The sequence below is a fragment of the Colias croceus genome, chromosome 10 (assembly GCF_905220415.1).
Source record: "Colias croceus chromosome 10, ilColCroc2.1".
In the NCBI taxonomy this organism is placed as follows: domain Eukaryota; kingdom Metazoa; phylum Arthropoda; class Insecta; order Lepidoptera; family Pieridae; genus Colias; species Colias croceus.
In genome coordinates this window covers 5749030-5768151 of record NC_059546.1, presented here as the reverse complement: position 1 = coordinate 5768151, position 19122 = coordinate 5749030, and the positions used below count along the sequence as shown (strand labels likewise).

At 32.8% G+C, this 19122-nt stretch overlaps 1 protein-coding gene across 8 annotated transcripts in view; it reads left to right on the top strand.

Moving 5' to 3' along the window:
• LOC123695089 overlaps positions 1 to 19122 on the top strand; it is a 66764-nt gene that overhangs the window by 30630 nt on the left and 17012 nt on the right. For 7 of the 8 annotated variants that reach the window (XM_045640795.1, XM_045640796.1, XM_045640794.1 and 4 more), the window contains 3 exons: positions 14727 to 14880; positions 15509 to 15743; positions 18882 to 18977. In XM_045640795.1, the coding sequence (XP_045496751.1) occupies positions 14727 to 14880; positions 15509 to 15743; positions 18882 to 18977 (485 nt within the window). The remainder of the gene's footprint in view (positions 1 to 14726; positions 14881 to 15508; positions 15744 to 18881; positions 18978 to 19122) is intronic. The other variant, XM_045640799.1, reaches the window with a different exon arrangement.

Here is a 19122-nt window from a genome sequence, read left to right as displayed (position 1 = left end):
AGATGTCGTAGTATTTTTTTGCTAAACATTCGTAGAAAGAAGAATAAATTTACCGTCGTAATATTACAAGAAACATTCGTTTACGAATACGGATTATATGTCAATAATCTTAATAAATAGCGATTCTAAATCCTCACTTAAATTATAAGATTATTCACTTTCAAAAATACTTGACCGATATATTAATACCTAAATTATGGATGGCGATGGGTTGTTAGATAACATCGCAGTTACGTATTTTAAAACTTTTCCAAAATATCGCAATCTCTTAGTTCCGTATGTAACCTTTTTTTGTTTTGTGTACTCTCGCTTACAATAGAACACCTACAGTGGAAAGTTTTAGCCTACTGCTTACATTACTGTCATACTGGCGAAAGTAGTCATTTTGTGTCAAATGTCATGTCAACATATTCCTTAGTTAATATTGACAGCGGTCTATTCAAAGCAAATTTGCGTGTCCAACATTTTACATTTTTTATATGCCACGTACAAGAATAAATGAGCAACTTGTCTCAAGCAAACATTAATTTGACAAGAGTTTGCAAGTTTCTAGCCGTGACGTTCTTTGTAAAGTAAATAACGCGCATATAAATTAACTAAATAATATTTTATTTATAATTTAAGTTTTCTAGTGTAAAATTGCACAACCAAACACGTTTGAATTACCCTACGAGTTACGATCCTCCCCTCTAACCACGCCTGAGCGATTTGATGACGTTGGCGATGTCATAAAAAAGGAATTAATCACGATCCTTCAAAATTATACGTTCAATTCCACCCACAAGTTATTCAAACTACATAGTTGCTAGATAAATTAGAGATAAAGTTTTTTTGGTAATAAATACAACGCAGAGTAATGGCCCCGTTCATTGCTCCACAGGCCATTTCCTCGATCAACAGGCCATATTCAATTCATCCGCCCGCATCCCGTTCGCGTTCGTTAATTGCTGACGCTATTTTGACGAACTAATAATGCATCATTCAGTTACCAAACGCTCAAAATCAACAAGTTGTACTATGTAAAGTCTGTTTAAATAATGCTATAAGTAAAGAAGTTTGTTATCTTACTGGTGCGCTCTTCCGAATAATTATTATTATCCTATTGTGTCACTATCGTTTTATGTAAGAAAGTGTCGGGCTTCTAAGATGCTAGATTGATGTTTCTGCTTTTATTTTGTCTTGGCTACTTGTACGTATCTAATTGAGCCTTTTGAAGATTAGAGGCATAAGGAATTGAATGTTGGGAACTTATGTTAGAGATATATTATAGACAAATTATGTCACTTTGTTTTCCATCTCCATTATAAGTTTTTCACAAATGTCAATGTGTTCATAAGTAATTGATATGTACCTATAATATATCTACTCATACAGTAGTTAATACAGAGAGAAAAGATTTCCTCATTTTAAAGTTGCGTAGTTTTATCTTCGCTATAATAGATTAAATGTTTAAGCTCACAAGCTGTACACCATCTTTTCATGCTTCACGCTCTGCTGCAACTCTAATATCTTCATTTAGCATTTATACCTGTTCTAAATTGAACTGTATTACAGGGACACAGAGATTACATTAAGTTTCACACTGAAAATTTCTGGCGAGGTGAACAACTACGACATACATATTGTCCTTCAACATACTTTGAGGTTATGTTACAGGACTAACATTTCAGACTTCAGTTCTTTTCTAAACCCTGCTTTGTATGTGACGTGTTAATTCATATTTAATTTGGTTTTGGATCGCCAGATCTGAGTCATACCCGGTGAGTGAAATTTACACCGTGTTCTCGTATTCCTAACGAAAGTTTCTTGACAGAATTATCATTGTTTTCTCAAAACCAGTTAATCGTTAAAATATTCATATAACGTTGTCTATTACATAACGCTCAAAGGAAGAAACTTGATTACATATGCTATAAATATCAAAGGAGATAGACACGCGCATCAATTATCTACTCCAATACATAATCACACGTCAGCTCTTAGCGATAGCCGATAGGCGATAAATATTTGAGTGTATAATATTTAAATTATACAGTCGATTAATTAATGAATGGTGCTTCTATATGCCATAAAAAGAATAGAAAGGCTTTATTGCTAAACGGCTAGATTAATTAAGACTTAGGTAACCGCGTTAAATTCGTGACGAATTATGAAAAATTGAATTCGTGGTCACAACGTACGTGACTTGATTAACACCGATGCGTGTTTTCCTGCAGCTAGCACAAGTGATCTAGATACCTACAATTACATACACTTTTTTCCATAGATACCGTTACTTTCAGAGAAATTACGCTGCAAAAATAAATTGATTAAGTACATTTGTTTCTTCTGGTAAAACTCAGGGCATGATAAAATACAACTTGCACATTTTTATTTCTACAAATAAAATAATTTCATAGAATTTTTATTTCTCAAGCCTATCCATAATAAATTTAAAATGAAAGTTGTTTTAAATCCACGTGGGAGGATAATGTTTTGGCAACTAGATAAATAATATACTGCGCCCACAATAATAATTGCAAAATTAGATGCTTTATGAAAGCCTATGTTTGATTATTGGAAATTTAAACCTTCTTATAAAATGCTAATTGCTAATTGCAAATATCAACAAATAATTTGAAAGGCTATTAAGTATTTGTGAAGGAAGTTAGATGATATAACTCCTTTCTTTTATGTGCTGATATAACTATAACATATCCGAGTGTGAACTCAAATTATCCAATTATAGAATTTACAGCGCTTTGCCAAGCCAATTACTAAGATTGCTAAATAATTCCATGATTCACTTTCCTCTATATTTCAACCACCAGTTCGCCCACACTTCGAAAAGTCTGCTTTCGACCCCTAATCCATACTAATATTATAAATGCGAAAGTAACTCTGTCTGTCTGTCTGTTACTTAATCACGCCTAAACTACTGAACCAATTTGCATGAAATTTGGCATGGAGATATTTTGATACCCGAGAAAGGACATAGGCTACCTTTTATTGCGAAATATTTACCACGGGCGAAGCCGGGGCTGACCACTAGTATATAATATATACGTACATAACATTTTAAATACCAATAGTTAAAACCATATATTTGTATAGAAGCTTACAAATTGCTATTTGCTTAAATTTGTTTTTATTAATACCTACGCGGTTACATATTTAAGTGTTTATAAAATCAATATCATTCCAATTAAAAGAATTAGGTTGCATTGAAATATGTTGCTATGTGGCAGTACAGTAAATGTATATAATGATACCTATGTAACTAGTCTGAGTAGTAATACAGTATGACTGATTTCATGTTATTGCCAATGATTCATTCCATGTATTAAACACATGTTCTCGCACTTCTGTGTATTAGATTAAAATATACTGTAGTTATTACCATTACAATATAAAACCAATGTGTCGTTATAATAATTATACAAAATTAATAATCTTAACTAGATTTCAAAGTTAAGCCTTTTACATAGATTTAAAAGATGTATTGAGTCGGTCTTGAAAATGAACCGAAATTTTAAATGCATTATAGTTAGATTAGATTCAATGATTTTGTACACAGTAACGGTAGAACAGTAGGTATAACAGTAGAATAATAAGTAGATTTTGAATAAAAAATGAAACCTGCAGAATATACATCAGGATGTATTTAATATTTATTGCTCTATCTTTAAAATATTTATTACTCAGATTCAACGTACCTATATTTAAGTACCAAAGAGAGTTATGTCCTGGTCGTTAAGTTTTTATTATAATTCTCCATGAAGTTTACTCTTTGATTTATGCGTGCTATAATTTCCATAAATTGAATAGGTATCATTGCCTAAATTAAGCGTTATGAAACATCAATTTTCTGTGACACCTGATTAATGTCTAGGAAAGCGGGGGAGAATATAACAGCATTCACTGTACCGATTTATATTATATGCCATTTAGACATGGGCGGTTCACTTTTGTGCAGCTTTCTTTGGTAGTTGCATGATTATCATATTGAAGCAAGCTTAAATTTACTAGTATGTACATAACGGCACTGTCAAACTCTTTATCACAGACATTCGAGTCAATTTAACGAGCCAGCTAACGTCTAGAACTAAAGCCAGATTATAATGGAATCCATATGCTACCAGAGCATTAAAATATTTTTAGAGCAATATATCATCTATCATGAATTCTTGTAAGTTTATATCGATATTCTAGTTTCGTGCCCATATGAGTGTCCTCGGAATCCTAAGCAAATCATTTCACAGTGCTTTCGTTACGTGCATGATAAGAATATTAATCGACGACACAAGCGATAAAGTTCAAGATGCTAAATTCCAGTGTTCTTATTTTAGCTTCGTCGACATTTTACGACTCTTCGCAATGAACATATAGTGATGCAGAATATTGGTAAACTGAGAGAGTTTAATACCAAGCAAGCTGATAGAATTTGAAATGAGCTTTTGATGTTTGTGAATAGGAGTAGTGAATAGAAATAGTGTTGGTATCTGCTCCTCTCCAGCCTGATATTGACACTCGAGTGGCAATTTTGAGATAAGGCCTTCATTATATATTAGCCTTCAGACGAGGCTGGCATTTCTATAGCTGACAAATTACTCTGTACTGTCGGTACACGTTACTGATTCTTGACATGAAAATATTTATCATAAAGCTTGAATATAATGTCCAACATTCAACTGTAATACTTATGCAACTATAAATTGGTTCCTTTAAGTAACTTGACTCATTTCAGTATTAGCATGTTCGGCATTAAATGTTTTAGACCTTACTTATATATCGCCTGATAACTTATTTCAGATCTCTGGAAGAGATAAAAGTCTAATAAGTCCGACTTGCATATTATTTTCAACTTTCGTTTATTTTATGTTTTCTTTATCGTTGTATACAATCTTGGTATACTAATCACTAATGTATTAAAAGTTACGAGGTTAAAATTGTTTACAAAACGTTATTCCTGAATCTGTAGAACAAATTCTAAAAAAAGAAAGCGACCGTGTATTCTATCGAAATATTCTCCATTATAATGTCTTTGTTTCAGAATGTTTAAGCCCATAAATAATAATTAGTATGTTTATCGTATATTTCATGATAGAGTAAACATTTGTAATGCAATCATACATGCCCTTTCTCAGCTCATCCATATGGAACGCGTCTGGTCTACGGAATTCATTGTCCATGCTCGACTACGGTCGGCTCTATTTATATATTCTAATCGACTGTTGTATGTGAAGACATGCTCTTTCTTATATGGTTATCGGATTACGAAAGTTAAATGGTAATAAAATGTCGGGGCGATGGAATAGTGATTCATATTTGATGTTCATTGGGTTAGTTTCATCCAGTGAAATGCAATAGTTCAGTATTAATTATGTTTCAAAAATATTTCAAAATACACCACATACCTATTCGAAATGTAGGCAACTGGGTTTACGTTACATTTGTATTTTGTATAATTTTCTACGTAACAGTATCTCTAAATTGGTTCAATTAGCGTCACTGTGTTGCTTACATGGTCATTACGGTATTTGTTGCTTATATCAAGTTGTCTGTGGTCAATGACTAGCGAATACCGTTTGGGCACCACTCCTTTCTTGACCTTACTGTACGCAGTAATACTTACAGTCATTTGAAATACATTCAGTCGCAGCTAAAACGATATGACACTGATCTATGAATTTAATTGGGCAAGCCCGACAAATGGCAAATCGACGTCTGTTTCACAGTCATTTGCAAATAATAAACGGCTTGCTGGTGTTGGTATAAAGCTAAATATAAATTGAGGGAGAGAGTCGGTAAGGAGGCGAGCTTATGGCGCCAGCTCGCAAGTCAAGGACGACTGCGAACAGCGACGTTTAACATCAACATTATACTATTATCAGTCTCGGACCTCCGCTATAAACAAGCTAATTGTAATACAAATTGTTGGGCATTCGTAATGCGTCTTTGTGCTGCCTATTAGAATTATCATCACATATCGAATAGTGCCATTTAGCGGCTTGACTAAGGTACCTATGGAATATCGAATTCGCCACACAGTGCGAATGATGATTGCGTATAGCATTTTGGCTGTTCATGTTGCTGACAAGGTAATTTTGGAAATTGAAACCAACAATGAATGGGTGTTAAATGCAGAACAATTGAATGTAAGTTGTCATTACGCAGGAGTGTTGTGGGTAATGTATTCAAATGTCGACCAGAGCGCACGACAATGAAATAAATCCGATAGGGGCCTTTGTATTCTAAGTAAGGCGACGCATGCATTAGCCTGTGTAATTGCATTGAGGCGACTGATGATGCGATGCTCTCTATTACGAGTGGTTTGATGCACTTTCATTTGTCCGAATACAGAGAAGATGCAAGCGATTGAATTCGCTTGAATACACTTACTGTTATTTTCAATACATAAACCTTCCCTAAAATTAAGTTATGTATTTATAAATTTAATAGCAACGACAACGATTTTAATGATTCTATTCATTCTGCATCAGTCGTACGTCGTTTGTCTCTTCAATACAATAACTATTCAATATTTAAAGTCATTTTTTTCTAAAATTAGTTCAATGCATCGAACTACAAAGTTGTTTGAACATAAATCGTTTATATAATAGGTAATACTAATAATTAATATTCGTTAATAATACTCCGACTGTATTTTTCATTATGTTAACCGTCATATGAATGCCACAAGAGAACAATGCTACACATTGTTATTCAACGATTTAATTTTTCTACTGGACTACGTTTTATCATAGTGTTTTTAATTGTTTGAAACTCCATTTCCTACACTGAACTTTTGACGTCACAAATTTTATTATTTGGGGCTCTACAAGTATTGTGATTATGTGATATAATATGTATTGTTTTTATAGTGTTAGAACACAGCTGTATATTTTGTCTTTATTTCTATGTTTTCTTATATAAATTAAACGTTTAGTACTAGTTTACAAAATATGTAAATCATAATGATTTCAAACGCTTATCATACAATAGTTAGATTATAAGAGAGATATAAAAGTAAGTGTAATATCCTGTTCGAAAGCTTCTAAACAAACCATGCTTTAATGAAAGCTGTATTATGACTACTAGACTCTAAATATAACGTCCACGTTGCTAAAACAGGTTTAAAACAGCACTGCAACAATGAAGTATTCTCTCAACGATGCGGTAATGGACCCCTAATAGCCTAACTTCACAGCTATGCTCGTGATAATACCGACCCATATGGTAATACCATTTATTTCCTTTATCTTTAATGGTTTAACCGTCAATTTGCTCGGGGCTCCAAATCGAATAGAGACAATGTACAATAGGGCTTATAATAACGATTTTACAGTTAGTTAGTTATCTTTAGAACCTGTAATACCTACTACTAGTCGGTAATGCTCTTAAACAGTCGGACAATAACTCTATAGGCATAATAACGCAACAGTCATCTTCATAACATTACGTACAGCAGTGTAATTCAGCCACAAAAAATGAAATCATTTACAAATTACTTTGTTTTTAATGCCGTTCCGCGATTATTTCGAAAACATCGAATCACTCTTGTAATTTGTTTTGTAAGACATTAAATGTAGATGTTTATTTTGTAAGTATATTTTTGTAATAAAGACAATTGTGAACAATATATATGCCTCAGGTTAGTGGGACATTAATCTTGCCAAATGGATCATGGCAACTTGTATTTTCCATTAGAATTGGTCATGGTACGCGTGTGACTGGAAACATAAATTCGTAAGGTTTTGATAAAGCGTGAAGCGTTTGTAAATACATCAAATTAATTAAACAGACGTGAAACAATTAAATTGATCATAGCTGTAACTGCCATTACAATATGTGTTTAAACCTTGAATAATCGCGGAAGTACTTTGCTATTGGGTATCTAGGTATTATAATTGTAAAGCATATACATATCTATCTTCAAATATTAAAGGAAGTGAGTGATATAGTTACATCTTTGGTGTTACTGTGGCGGTCTCATCAGCTCTCATTTGATGCGAGTGACCCTGACATGGCACACCACGCTCCGGGTGTCTATAAAAACCACTTTCCAAGCTAATTTGAACTTTATCTTCACTAGGCACGATTGAAACTCGCTTTCTCGGACTTTTTCACATTTGAGTCGTATGTTCTCTACTAAATGTTTCGTCTATCACCTCCTTGAGTATAGCCGCTCATAATACAGTGTTAACAAGAGCAATCGGTTAACAAGCAAGTTCTCAAGTTCTTCATTTCAGCAAACATTGCTGGTATGAAGATTTATTTCAAATGTTTTTAGTTATGACTTTTTGAATCGCGATTGCTCCAGATTCCATCATGTCCATCTATAGACATATGTCGGTAACCTGACGGCATTCAATATTTCATCCAAGGTTGTTACTTAGTACGTGTCGATTACGCTCATAAATTTTTTGCTCTAAGAAATACTCTATAGCGCGCAATTTGTTTAAAGTACCTATACGAACGTGTATAAAAAGATTTCAAGATAATACTCATTAGTAACGACGAACGAGCAAGGTTGATAAGTCTTTGTAAAAACAAAAAAAAATGCTACAAAGAAAGTTATCAGCTTCATCATCATCACCTCATTTCGTGAACAAGGTTATTCAAATGGCCATGTTTTTGTTTAAGGACAGAATTAACTCCTTTGTTTTTTTTCCGCTAAATTCGTAATTTTTGGATTTAATATTATGTCTGTATCCATCCAAGTTACAGATGGAATATAAATTTAGCGAATTGGTCATGCTGCAGGAGTGGGACTATTTATAATACGAGTATCTTCCATTTTCAGTGGTCGTCGCACGTTGAAATTATCCGGCGCCTTGCAAGCTTTCTTTTATTGTCGCTTCTATGTTTAACGGTTCGTTTTTCTTATGACTCATTTACCGTTTACGATGTTTAAAATATCGCGAATAGTACTTATGGATTTATTGCTTTCTGTTTCATTTGTCAATATAACGGCAACGGTAATAATGTTAAATAATGAAGAAGTATGGTCATAATGTTGTTTTTATGATAATATGAAAGCCTACCTGGACGTATTTGGTTCACGAAAATGAATAACTGGTTCCATACGCTCCTATTTTATATATGTATTTTGGTATGTGGAACACAAAAAGTTTTAATACTTTATCTCGGCCAACAAAGACTTCTAGTTAAAATTCCAAAGAGGATCAGATGACAATGTGGGCTCACAAAATACATGTATAAATGACGTAGGGACAAAAAATATCGGTGTAGAATATTCGAAATACTTTATGCTCTTATAAGATTAGTTTGACTATTAACTTTTTATTATATGTCGTGTGATATGTGTCGAATTAAAGTACGTCTGGGCTTTATCTAATGATTTATTTAAGAACCATAAAATAAATATCCCTCAATTAGGGTTTAGTAAGAAAATTTGTGTTTATTATTATATTTTATAAATAAAAATCCGTGGCTCTATGTATGAATTGAAGACTATATAATTTAAATGAATCATCAGCATTCGCAATACCGATCCCGATATGGTTGTAAATTGGTAATGTCTATTCCCAGTAGTCCAACGCTGCTTGTATTAACATTTCTGGGAAATGTAAACAGTTCAAATATCCCGTCGGTGGTCTCTAGAGACTAAAAAGGATTGAGGCGAAAAGTAATCAGGCCTGTCTGTTAAACAACACCGCAGATAAACATTAATTAGATACCTTTGTCGTTCTCCCAGATTCAAATTAATTCTATTGGTACAATTTAGATTGAGTTTGCGAACTGTTGTTTTGAGTTTTTTTTTATTTCAAATCATTGACGCGTTTTTAAAGTCCCGAATTTTTTCAGCGTGAATTTCAACGTCGAGTTTGAACAACAAAATGAACACTTCAGTAATTTTGTTGTTATTGTTTCATGAATGTGCTAAGAAATGGAAATTCCCATTTGCGAAGGCGAATAGTATTTAAAGCTTTCTAATTTTACTCTTATGAATCATGTTTCTGCAACACTCGGGACATGTATGGTGACAAAAACAAATAAGTATGGACGGACGCGTTTCACCCTCTTTAATTAGCATAATGTGATTCTGACTCACATAATTAATAGTGTAACCCCTTGTTTAATTGCATGCAAATCAGTTACCACTCTTGTAAGGTGTCGATTATATCTTTATTAATTATTATTACTATTATTTCTTATCACAGACATTAGAACATTTCATAATTAATTACTTTACCTAAAGGCTAAATATAATAAATCTTACTTAAAAACTTTTTTAAATAGGTAATTCAGTGGATTATTTTTTCATTATACTGTGTAAATAGGTGACCAATTTTCACAATATGTAGAAGAAGGAGGGAAAACGAGGGTCAAACTTTAAATCAATATTCGAACTAAAGTACAACTCTATAAATAAATTATAATTAAAATTTTAGTTCTAGTTTTTTAATTTAGAACGTCAAACCTGAATATAAGTTTTATACCTACTCTGTATCGTTTATTCATGATGGAACTGCATTTTAGAATATTAATGCAGTATTAATATTGTTCCAATTTCAATCATCCAATACGTGACTTGTGAAATAAAACATTAGAATTTGGTGTACAATTAACTATAAAATATCGCCAAATACGTTGAAGGAAATCTTGTATCATTGTATGATTTTTGTTTTACACAAATTATGTAAACATTTATAACAACGCCATTTCAGTAGGTTGGAGGCACAGTGCCCTTTTAAATGCCATTACAGTGTGTTGTCCGTGAAAACTTGAAGTTGGTATTTATCGTCGTGAAGGTAAACGCTGATTAAGCATTAAAAAGAATTATGTGCGACCGGAAACCGTAATTATTATGCACGATGTCAATAACATTATAAACTTCCTCGTTTATTTATACAAGCGATTACTGCACTTGCAGTTTTTAATTCAGTGTTCAAATTGAATAGGGATTTATAATAGCTATTTTTTGTTTTAACAAATTCGTTGAGTAGTTTAGATGATCTTTATTTGTTAGAAAATAATTTTTGAATTAATTTAAAATTTAAATAAATTTCTTTTATTTTAAGATATTTTTTTGTGTTCAATGTAGGTATATAAAAATTTTTTACACATCCGCTTTATACCTACTGACAATATAATATAAATGAGTAACATTGGTTGATTAATTTAGAATCTAGCATGACATGCAATCTAGTAAAATATTATAAAACTAGTTTTTAACTGTCTTATAAACGAGCGTTGGTTAGAGATATCTGTGTCAATTATCGGTACCACGAAATTATTTCTTTCGAAGAAAAAATGTATCCTATCGCAAACGTGAAAAAATATAGTGGTAGATGCCAGCGACCTCTATCCGGCACTCACGGCCAAATTAGCTTGATATCTCACGGGCAATCTATTGTTCGTTGAAAATTGCTAAAAGTGTCTGCAAAGTTTTAAAAGATTGCTTCAATTAAAAATTATGCTTACGTATTTAAATTTATTATGCATTCTAGGAATGCATTGTGTGAAATTTTCAGTCGTAGAATTCAACAAAGTTTAATGTTGATTGAAATTGAGGTCGGAAAGTGTATATTCCAGACTTCCATTTGAAAAATGAATCCGCTCTCAAGCTAGATAAGAAAATGGAACGTTTCCCCGAAATAACACGAATTGCTAAATTAAAATGCATAAACACGGTTAGGAACGACATTATTCCATTTTCTACTATTAGTGTGATGCAACAAATGAGAACGAAGTAGCATTAAGGAAAATAAAATGTGCTGGCAAACGGCCATTGTTTGATTTTTTTAAGTCTGACATTTCGATATGCTCTGTCTAGTGTGTCCGGTCAAATAATCCATTGTTGAATTTTATTATGTTTTGACTAAATAATTCTATTACTGCCACACTCAGAGACGTTTAATGTTTACATAAGTCGTTCCTTAGTACAGATTTAAAAAAGTTCGCTCTCAGAGACAGTTAACGGTTCATTACCGTCCCTTAATGACAATTAAAGTTAAGTACAGCAAAACCTTTACTTAACTTTTTAATGGTTGATTTTGATATTTGCGTTTGCGGACTTGAGGTTATATTTTTATTTTTAATAGGTACAAAAATCACATTTAAAATTAATTAAAAGTTTTTTCAATATTAAAGATTGGTAAAGATGTCTGATCTCATAGACTTTATTGACTTTGTGGACTATGCCAGAAGGTATAGAGAAGTCGGGCCGAGGCGGTATTTACGAGATAATTCTGATCCCTTCACAAAATACTCTATTCAGGAATTCCATGCACGATATAGATTCACACCAGATTCTGTAAAAAATGTTATATTGCCTTTGCTGGCACCCGACCGAATTAAACTTAATAGCGCGAAAAACTTCTTGTCGGGTGAAACACAACAACACAATCCAAGCGGCAAGCAAAGTTTTTAAATAAACTTGAAAACATTGACAGTTAGCAATAAGTGATACCAGGAAAAAAAAGGGTCTGGTTGCTTTAAATTATTTTTATGAAACAGATGTTTTGCTTTGTCTTTCACTAAAAACGACCGGTAAAAGAACTTATTTTAATTTATGTCATTTATATAGATGCTTTCAATGTGTTTAAATAAAGTTTTTTGCTATTTACTAATAACAGTTTTTCAAGTGTGGCTACACTCACCGTTTATCGATAAGCATTCGATAGAATGATTTGACGTTACTCCGCCCTATGGATACTTAAAGTTGTCATTAAATAATGAACCCTTAAATTTTGTCTCTGGGATGAAGCGTAACTTAGCAGATTTAATGATAATTAGTTAATTACTCATTAGGACTAATTTAATCAATCTTTCTGAGTGTGGCAGTTAGAGTGCTAAATACTTCATTATAATTTAAATCTTTGTTTGCCTCATCTATCCTGGTCAGTGCATCCTTGACACGGAGGCTCGGACATCTATTTGCGTCATACGATATGCCAGCAATTATAATTGCCTACCTCAATTATATTTTGCATTCAACAATTGAGGACACTTGAATAGTTCATCATAATAATTTTAAAGATTTTGAAGCTGCGTTGCTATTGCATAGCCTGATCGCGCAAGCTTAAAATTGTGTAATCTTATGCACACATGCAAAGTAAAATTGATAGTTTTCTCAATTTTTAAGGAACCTGTTCTATTTCTTTTTTAATGTTTAAACAATAGGATACAATTATATGAGAATTACATTCACTTGTTTAAAGTAGAAATGACAAAATTGAACTAATACATAATGTCCGCCCACTGCAGATGCAGTGGAATGCAAGCGACGTACCCTGTAGCGTTTATCTTATTGCCGTGATTATAACGCAGTAATTACATCTGTTTCCTTTTTAAATGCCATTTAAATAAACATCCTCCAACTGTTGGTTGATTTTCATTACAACATGTGTTCGTTTGATGGCCTAATGTCGAACAAGGATAGTATTGTCCATAAATTCCTTATTATATTTGTATGCAATACAATAAATATTGTTATACAATAAAATTTGCATTTTACGATGCGCCCTTCAATTTTTTTATCTCCCTTGACCGCCACCTTCATCTGACATTGATAGCCAGTCAGCCAATTAGGCTTAACGCCAACGCAAAGGGAAGACTAACCAGCTTAACAACTGTCAATGGTGTGATTTGCTAGGCGCCGTTAGATTGTTAATCTAACTTTATATCTGACCCGCCTGTACAAGGACATTATACCGAGTGCTTTGAACTGTGTAAACAGAAGGAAACATTGTATACAAAATAATGTTGTTTATCGATTACCTATTTGCAACACGTCTCGCATTCGTCGTTATTTTGCAAAGTTAAACATTTATATGTATATGTATATACAAATAATAATACATATTTAGATTGAATCTGGTGGTGGTTGAATCGATAACGAATTACGTTTTAACGTTATGCAGTTCGCTGCATTGTTTCGTTTGTTGACATAATCTTGAATCATGATCGCTGCTATCGAATAATTCTATTATCATAATATATACCTGTTTGGAGGAAATGATTCATCCAATAGCCAATACTGGGCTTCCAAGTTTGATTTAACTAATAAAAACAATCGAGGGGCCGCATAGTCGTTCCGATGTATCATGAGTGAGTCAGGCTTGCGTCACTAAAGTTTCCTAACTCGTCTTGACAGAAGTTCACTGTCTGCTTTACATTGTACTAAGTACGATACGATTATTGACCTTAAGTATAAATTAGTTACGCTAATAAAAATAATACATAACATCATTAAGTACATATTCAATATCAACATTGAACAGTGATATAGATCTATCTGAGTCTCTTTTTAAAGCGTGATCAAAAATAGTATGATAAATAAGTTTGTGTTACATTTTCCTTACTCCGTGGATGAGGGTCAGGTTTCCTTATAGGGCTAGTTGCTTACTTGTCCTCCCACGTCCCGTTCTCTAAAGGGACTGCTACATTTAGTATCTATCCATATATAAATGTTTATACGGTTCTCGGAGAAGTTTTATTGGTTTCATTCGCGTAACATGGTATGCATATGAGCAGCATTGAGATATTATGTGATACGATTTGGAATTTTTGATACAATGAAAGTAAGAATTTAAAGCAAAATAATGATACATAACATGATGATATAAACGAGCTAAAGCTTTTGGCTTACGTAGTAGATAAAAAAGCTGAACCATATAATATATTATATTCGCGCTATTAGACATGTACTAGCTGGGAGACTGCAGCTTTAGTGTGCTAATGATTGTTTAATTAACGTGTGTTCTGTTGGGTTCCAGGGCCACCGCCAAGGTTGGGGCTGAAGGCAGCAAGTCCCGGGGTGGACGAGGACTGCAACAGCAACCCGAGCCTGGCTGGCAGCCAGCATTCCACGCACGATGACCTCGACGCACACTGCGACAACTCGGGATATCTGTGGTTTCTCGACTATAAGTAAGTAATCACAATTGTTTCCTAGTTCGATCAAGTAATAGGTATTGTGTTTCCAATGTATTGAATAGTAAACTGACACAATATGTAGGTACAAAATGTATGAGATAAATTATTATAACAGGTTTTCCCTATAATTTCTCAAACCTTTTAAAATAATCGTTGTTATACAATAACTTACCTTCATAAACGATGATAAAAGCAAAAATCGATGCGATGAGTACTTATATAAGTGAAAGTAGTTACAGCAGTCAGTTCCGTGGCTGTCTTTATTATGAATTCATTTTAGGTCCTGCTACATGATATAGAAAATACATGCCCAAATTATGATATAATTTTCAAGTCCAAAAAACTACTTTCAACTAATCGTACAATAAAATGCATTTTAATGCGTTATTGATTATTCAGTGACTCAATGACAAGGTTGAATTAAACATTAATTCTGAATAATATTATTATCTTAGAAATCGTTCTTTCTAGCGCAATAGAATAATAATTCTAGTTAAACGTAATTTTCACCTTAATCGATGATTTATCTTTCTTCTTCGTCTTTAACGTCTTACGTATATAAGTAGATAATAACTTGTATCGATTATAAAAAGATATCTAACGTTAATTTCTCTCTTTCCAGTCCGATATTTCGGGATGGTTCGTGCCACCACACCTCAGTCCTGTCCTCGGTGTCCGCCTCGTACAAAGGGATAGGCGACCTCACGTCTCGTTTCGAATTCACGTCAAGATACAACGATATAGCGAGAGATCTCGACGCCAACCTCGCTGAAGCCGACATAGAAAGCTTTAAAACTGAAGACATCCATGCGCTCCTGATGACCGCTAACTTGCCGCACGATGATAGAGTTAACGATGTGAGTCAAGTTGCATGGATATCAAACACAATACAACATTCCTGAAAATTCCAGATAAATTATAGAACATTTGGTTCCACTGGTTTTTATATTCATGTCATAAAGTACCTAGTTATTATTTTAACCCCTCTCATTTGCTATAGAATCTAATAGGTTCATGTCATAATTATATTAAAAGAACATGAAACCATATGAGTCTAATAAGCAGTTTCATTATTGAGTATGTTCAATCGTATTACCCTTAACCGCATCTGAGATTCATTGCATTCTTATTCACAAAAAGGTACTGAAGAAAAAAGATTATAGAGGTATTTGTGGTTAAAATGGATAGATACAATGTCCGTGGATTTTTATTATTTTTGTTTTCGATTGGATGATCGTTCGCTGTACTTGTGATTCTCTCGGAGTTTTACTTCGCCAATTTATTTCAATTACTAACAATGTAGGTACTTAAGTATTCTTAAGTCGTTAAACGGCCCTCAGTTAATTAAATTAAAAATTTAAATATAACGATCTTACCCGTCATTTGCCTGTTGTAGGAATCAATTGTAGATTAATAATTAGATACTTATATGGTATGTTTGTTACTATAAATAGAGAAACCGTCGTTGTTAAATGTGACAGTAGGTATACGTTTCTACCTGTGATTTCTACTTTTTATTTAGCTGTCTAATGCTGCATTTTTTCGAGACTACTTCCCTATTAAATGTTACTGTTATAAAAAAGTTCTAATCAGAAATGGTAACTATTAAATAAGAATTTATACACAAAAAGCTATATTCTTCATTATTTTATTTTAATTCAAAACGAAATTTATTGATACGATCTGTTAAGTAATGTAGATTTTGGCGCATAACCCCCCCCCCCTCCCCTCTTAATATCAATTATTATAATTTCCATCTCAAAATGGAGATATTATGCAAAATCCTCACACAGTCTGGAAAAGCCACAGTAGCTAAACTATTAGTTACTACAGGCACGTGTTAGATTAGCGCACACGTAAAAGGCTAGGTGGGGAATTATGCATGCCAGAGGCAAGGTGCACCATGTTTTCACAATTTCACTTCGCTTCTACTACATAACGCTCCTTACGTAATCAAATGTGTTTGTATACGTGAGGATTATTTACTGTGGTATAGGCACGTTTGAATATTGAATTACTTGGCGATTGATTTAGTTATAAAATAATGTTAAAAATTAAGTAATGTGTGTTATGTAAATCTAGTTTTAATTTTTTGTCTTTATGAATTATTTTGTAGTATATACATACGTACTAAAATAAATTATTGTATTGAGATTATATTTTTAACAAATATTAATATTAAATATTAGTAAACAAGTAGTAAGTAGGTACATAATTATTCTTTTAGTATTATCATCTAAAAGTCACTATAAAATTACCTACATCATTATTTCTAGCTTCCTGATGTTGCACATTACTCTATATTCTCTGGTCTAATGGAAAATGCAATCGAAGGAAAGTTATGACGAAAATTACGGAAAATGTGACTTGTGAGTTGTGTTGTGACATAGCCTGTAACCAAGATGGCGTAACTGTTACTTGAACGGTGATGAAATTAGGGCTGTGTTGATACATGCTAAACATTATAGATAAAACATAGACGACGACTTGTTAGAGCCTACTTTTAATATGTAAACTAGTAAGTAGGAATTGTTGTTCTATGAATCTGGATTGTATGAAATATGATTGAAATAGCAGGAATATCTTTATTTTGATGTAGTGAATATTATAACCCAGCAAATAACCTGATAAACATAAAATTATTTTTATAACATAGGTAGTAAAATCAGTAAACATGTCTCATAAGATATATGAGAACCTATGTAAATGGAGAGGTACTTATATAATATTAGGATAAAATAATCTTCATTATAACATGAAGTACCTACATATACAAAATATATTCATTCTTAAGACTAAGAACTATTAAATTAGTCAACAAGTGATAACTGCGTTAAAAACAACCGACTTCAAACTTGCACTTGCTAAATTTACAAATACCTACAGACAAAAATGCTCATAAAATAAAAACTACTGGGCCTATCCGAATAAAATTTTTATGGGACCAATTCGACACCATCCCGCATCGAACAAAAAAAGAATCACGTAAATCGGTTCAGAAACCTCGGAGTAATCGGTGTACATACATAAAAAAAAAAAAAATATACCGGCCGAATTGATAACCTCCTCCTTTTTTTTGAAGTCGGTTAAAAAAATAAGCAATGCCCAAGTGGGAATTAACCGGGAAACATGTAAGATTATTAAAATACTTACCTATAAACTATCAATGCAGGAAAACAAATAGGTATAACATTGATTGAATAATGTTTGGGAAAGAGAAATTAACAATTTGCAATTCAAATTTACTTTACTGTTAGTAATTAACTGCCCCATAAAATAATATGCAAAACGAGATTAAATTTAAAACCTTGTGGAACTTGTATTTCTGACAACTTTTGATTATTTAGGGCAAGTTGGATGAACATTGATACCAACAAAAATAAAATTGTAAATTCATATAAGTTCGACCAAGTCACAGCATGATCATTATGAAACATACTATATAAGGATAGTTTTTTAAATCACAAGAAGGTAAAACATGTTTTACATAATGTAATTTATAAACCGAGTATAATATTGTGTTCATTAAGTTATTAAAATATAAGCATGAACAATTTTCGTCGACGTCAATTAGTGCCTTGGGTTACCTTGGAATAGTGGAGAAATTAACATTTTAATTAATTACGGTACAATAAAACCAATAAGAATTATTTGTAATTGGTATAAATCTTAAACTTTTAAATAATAACAATCGTGACCTTATCCATCATCTGTTAGCACACAATCACATCACGATAGTGATACAGGGCTAAATAATTGCATGCTTGCAATATATAATTATTTACGCGAAATATTTTAAATTGATTGGTGTTGGTGTCTCAAATATAAATGTATTCTTCTAGATTCCAGAACATCTAATCGTTTGTCTCTAGCTGGCTGTAAACACGAAAAGCATAAACTATATTCCGTTTAACAACTTCCTAAATGTTTTCTGTTAATTTCAGTCCCATTGTAATCCCTTGGTGTACCCGTTCTCATGTTATGGTGTATTGCAGAGTAACCCCCACGGCGAGATGTTTGCCAGCATTTCTAGCTCTATGATGGAAAAGTTTCGATTCGACAGTTCCATGAGTAACAACAGTAGTTTTCAGGTTCGCCTCACCACTTCAATGTTTTATGTTTCTCCTGCAATTTACTTTCATCAGCACATTTCACTCATTTTACATACTATTTCGAAGTTCAACGCGATTTTGATTAAAGCGCCATCTAGTTAGTCGTACGATAAACTATTCTGAT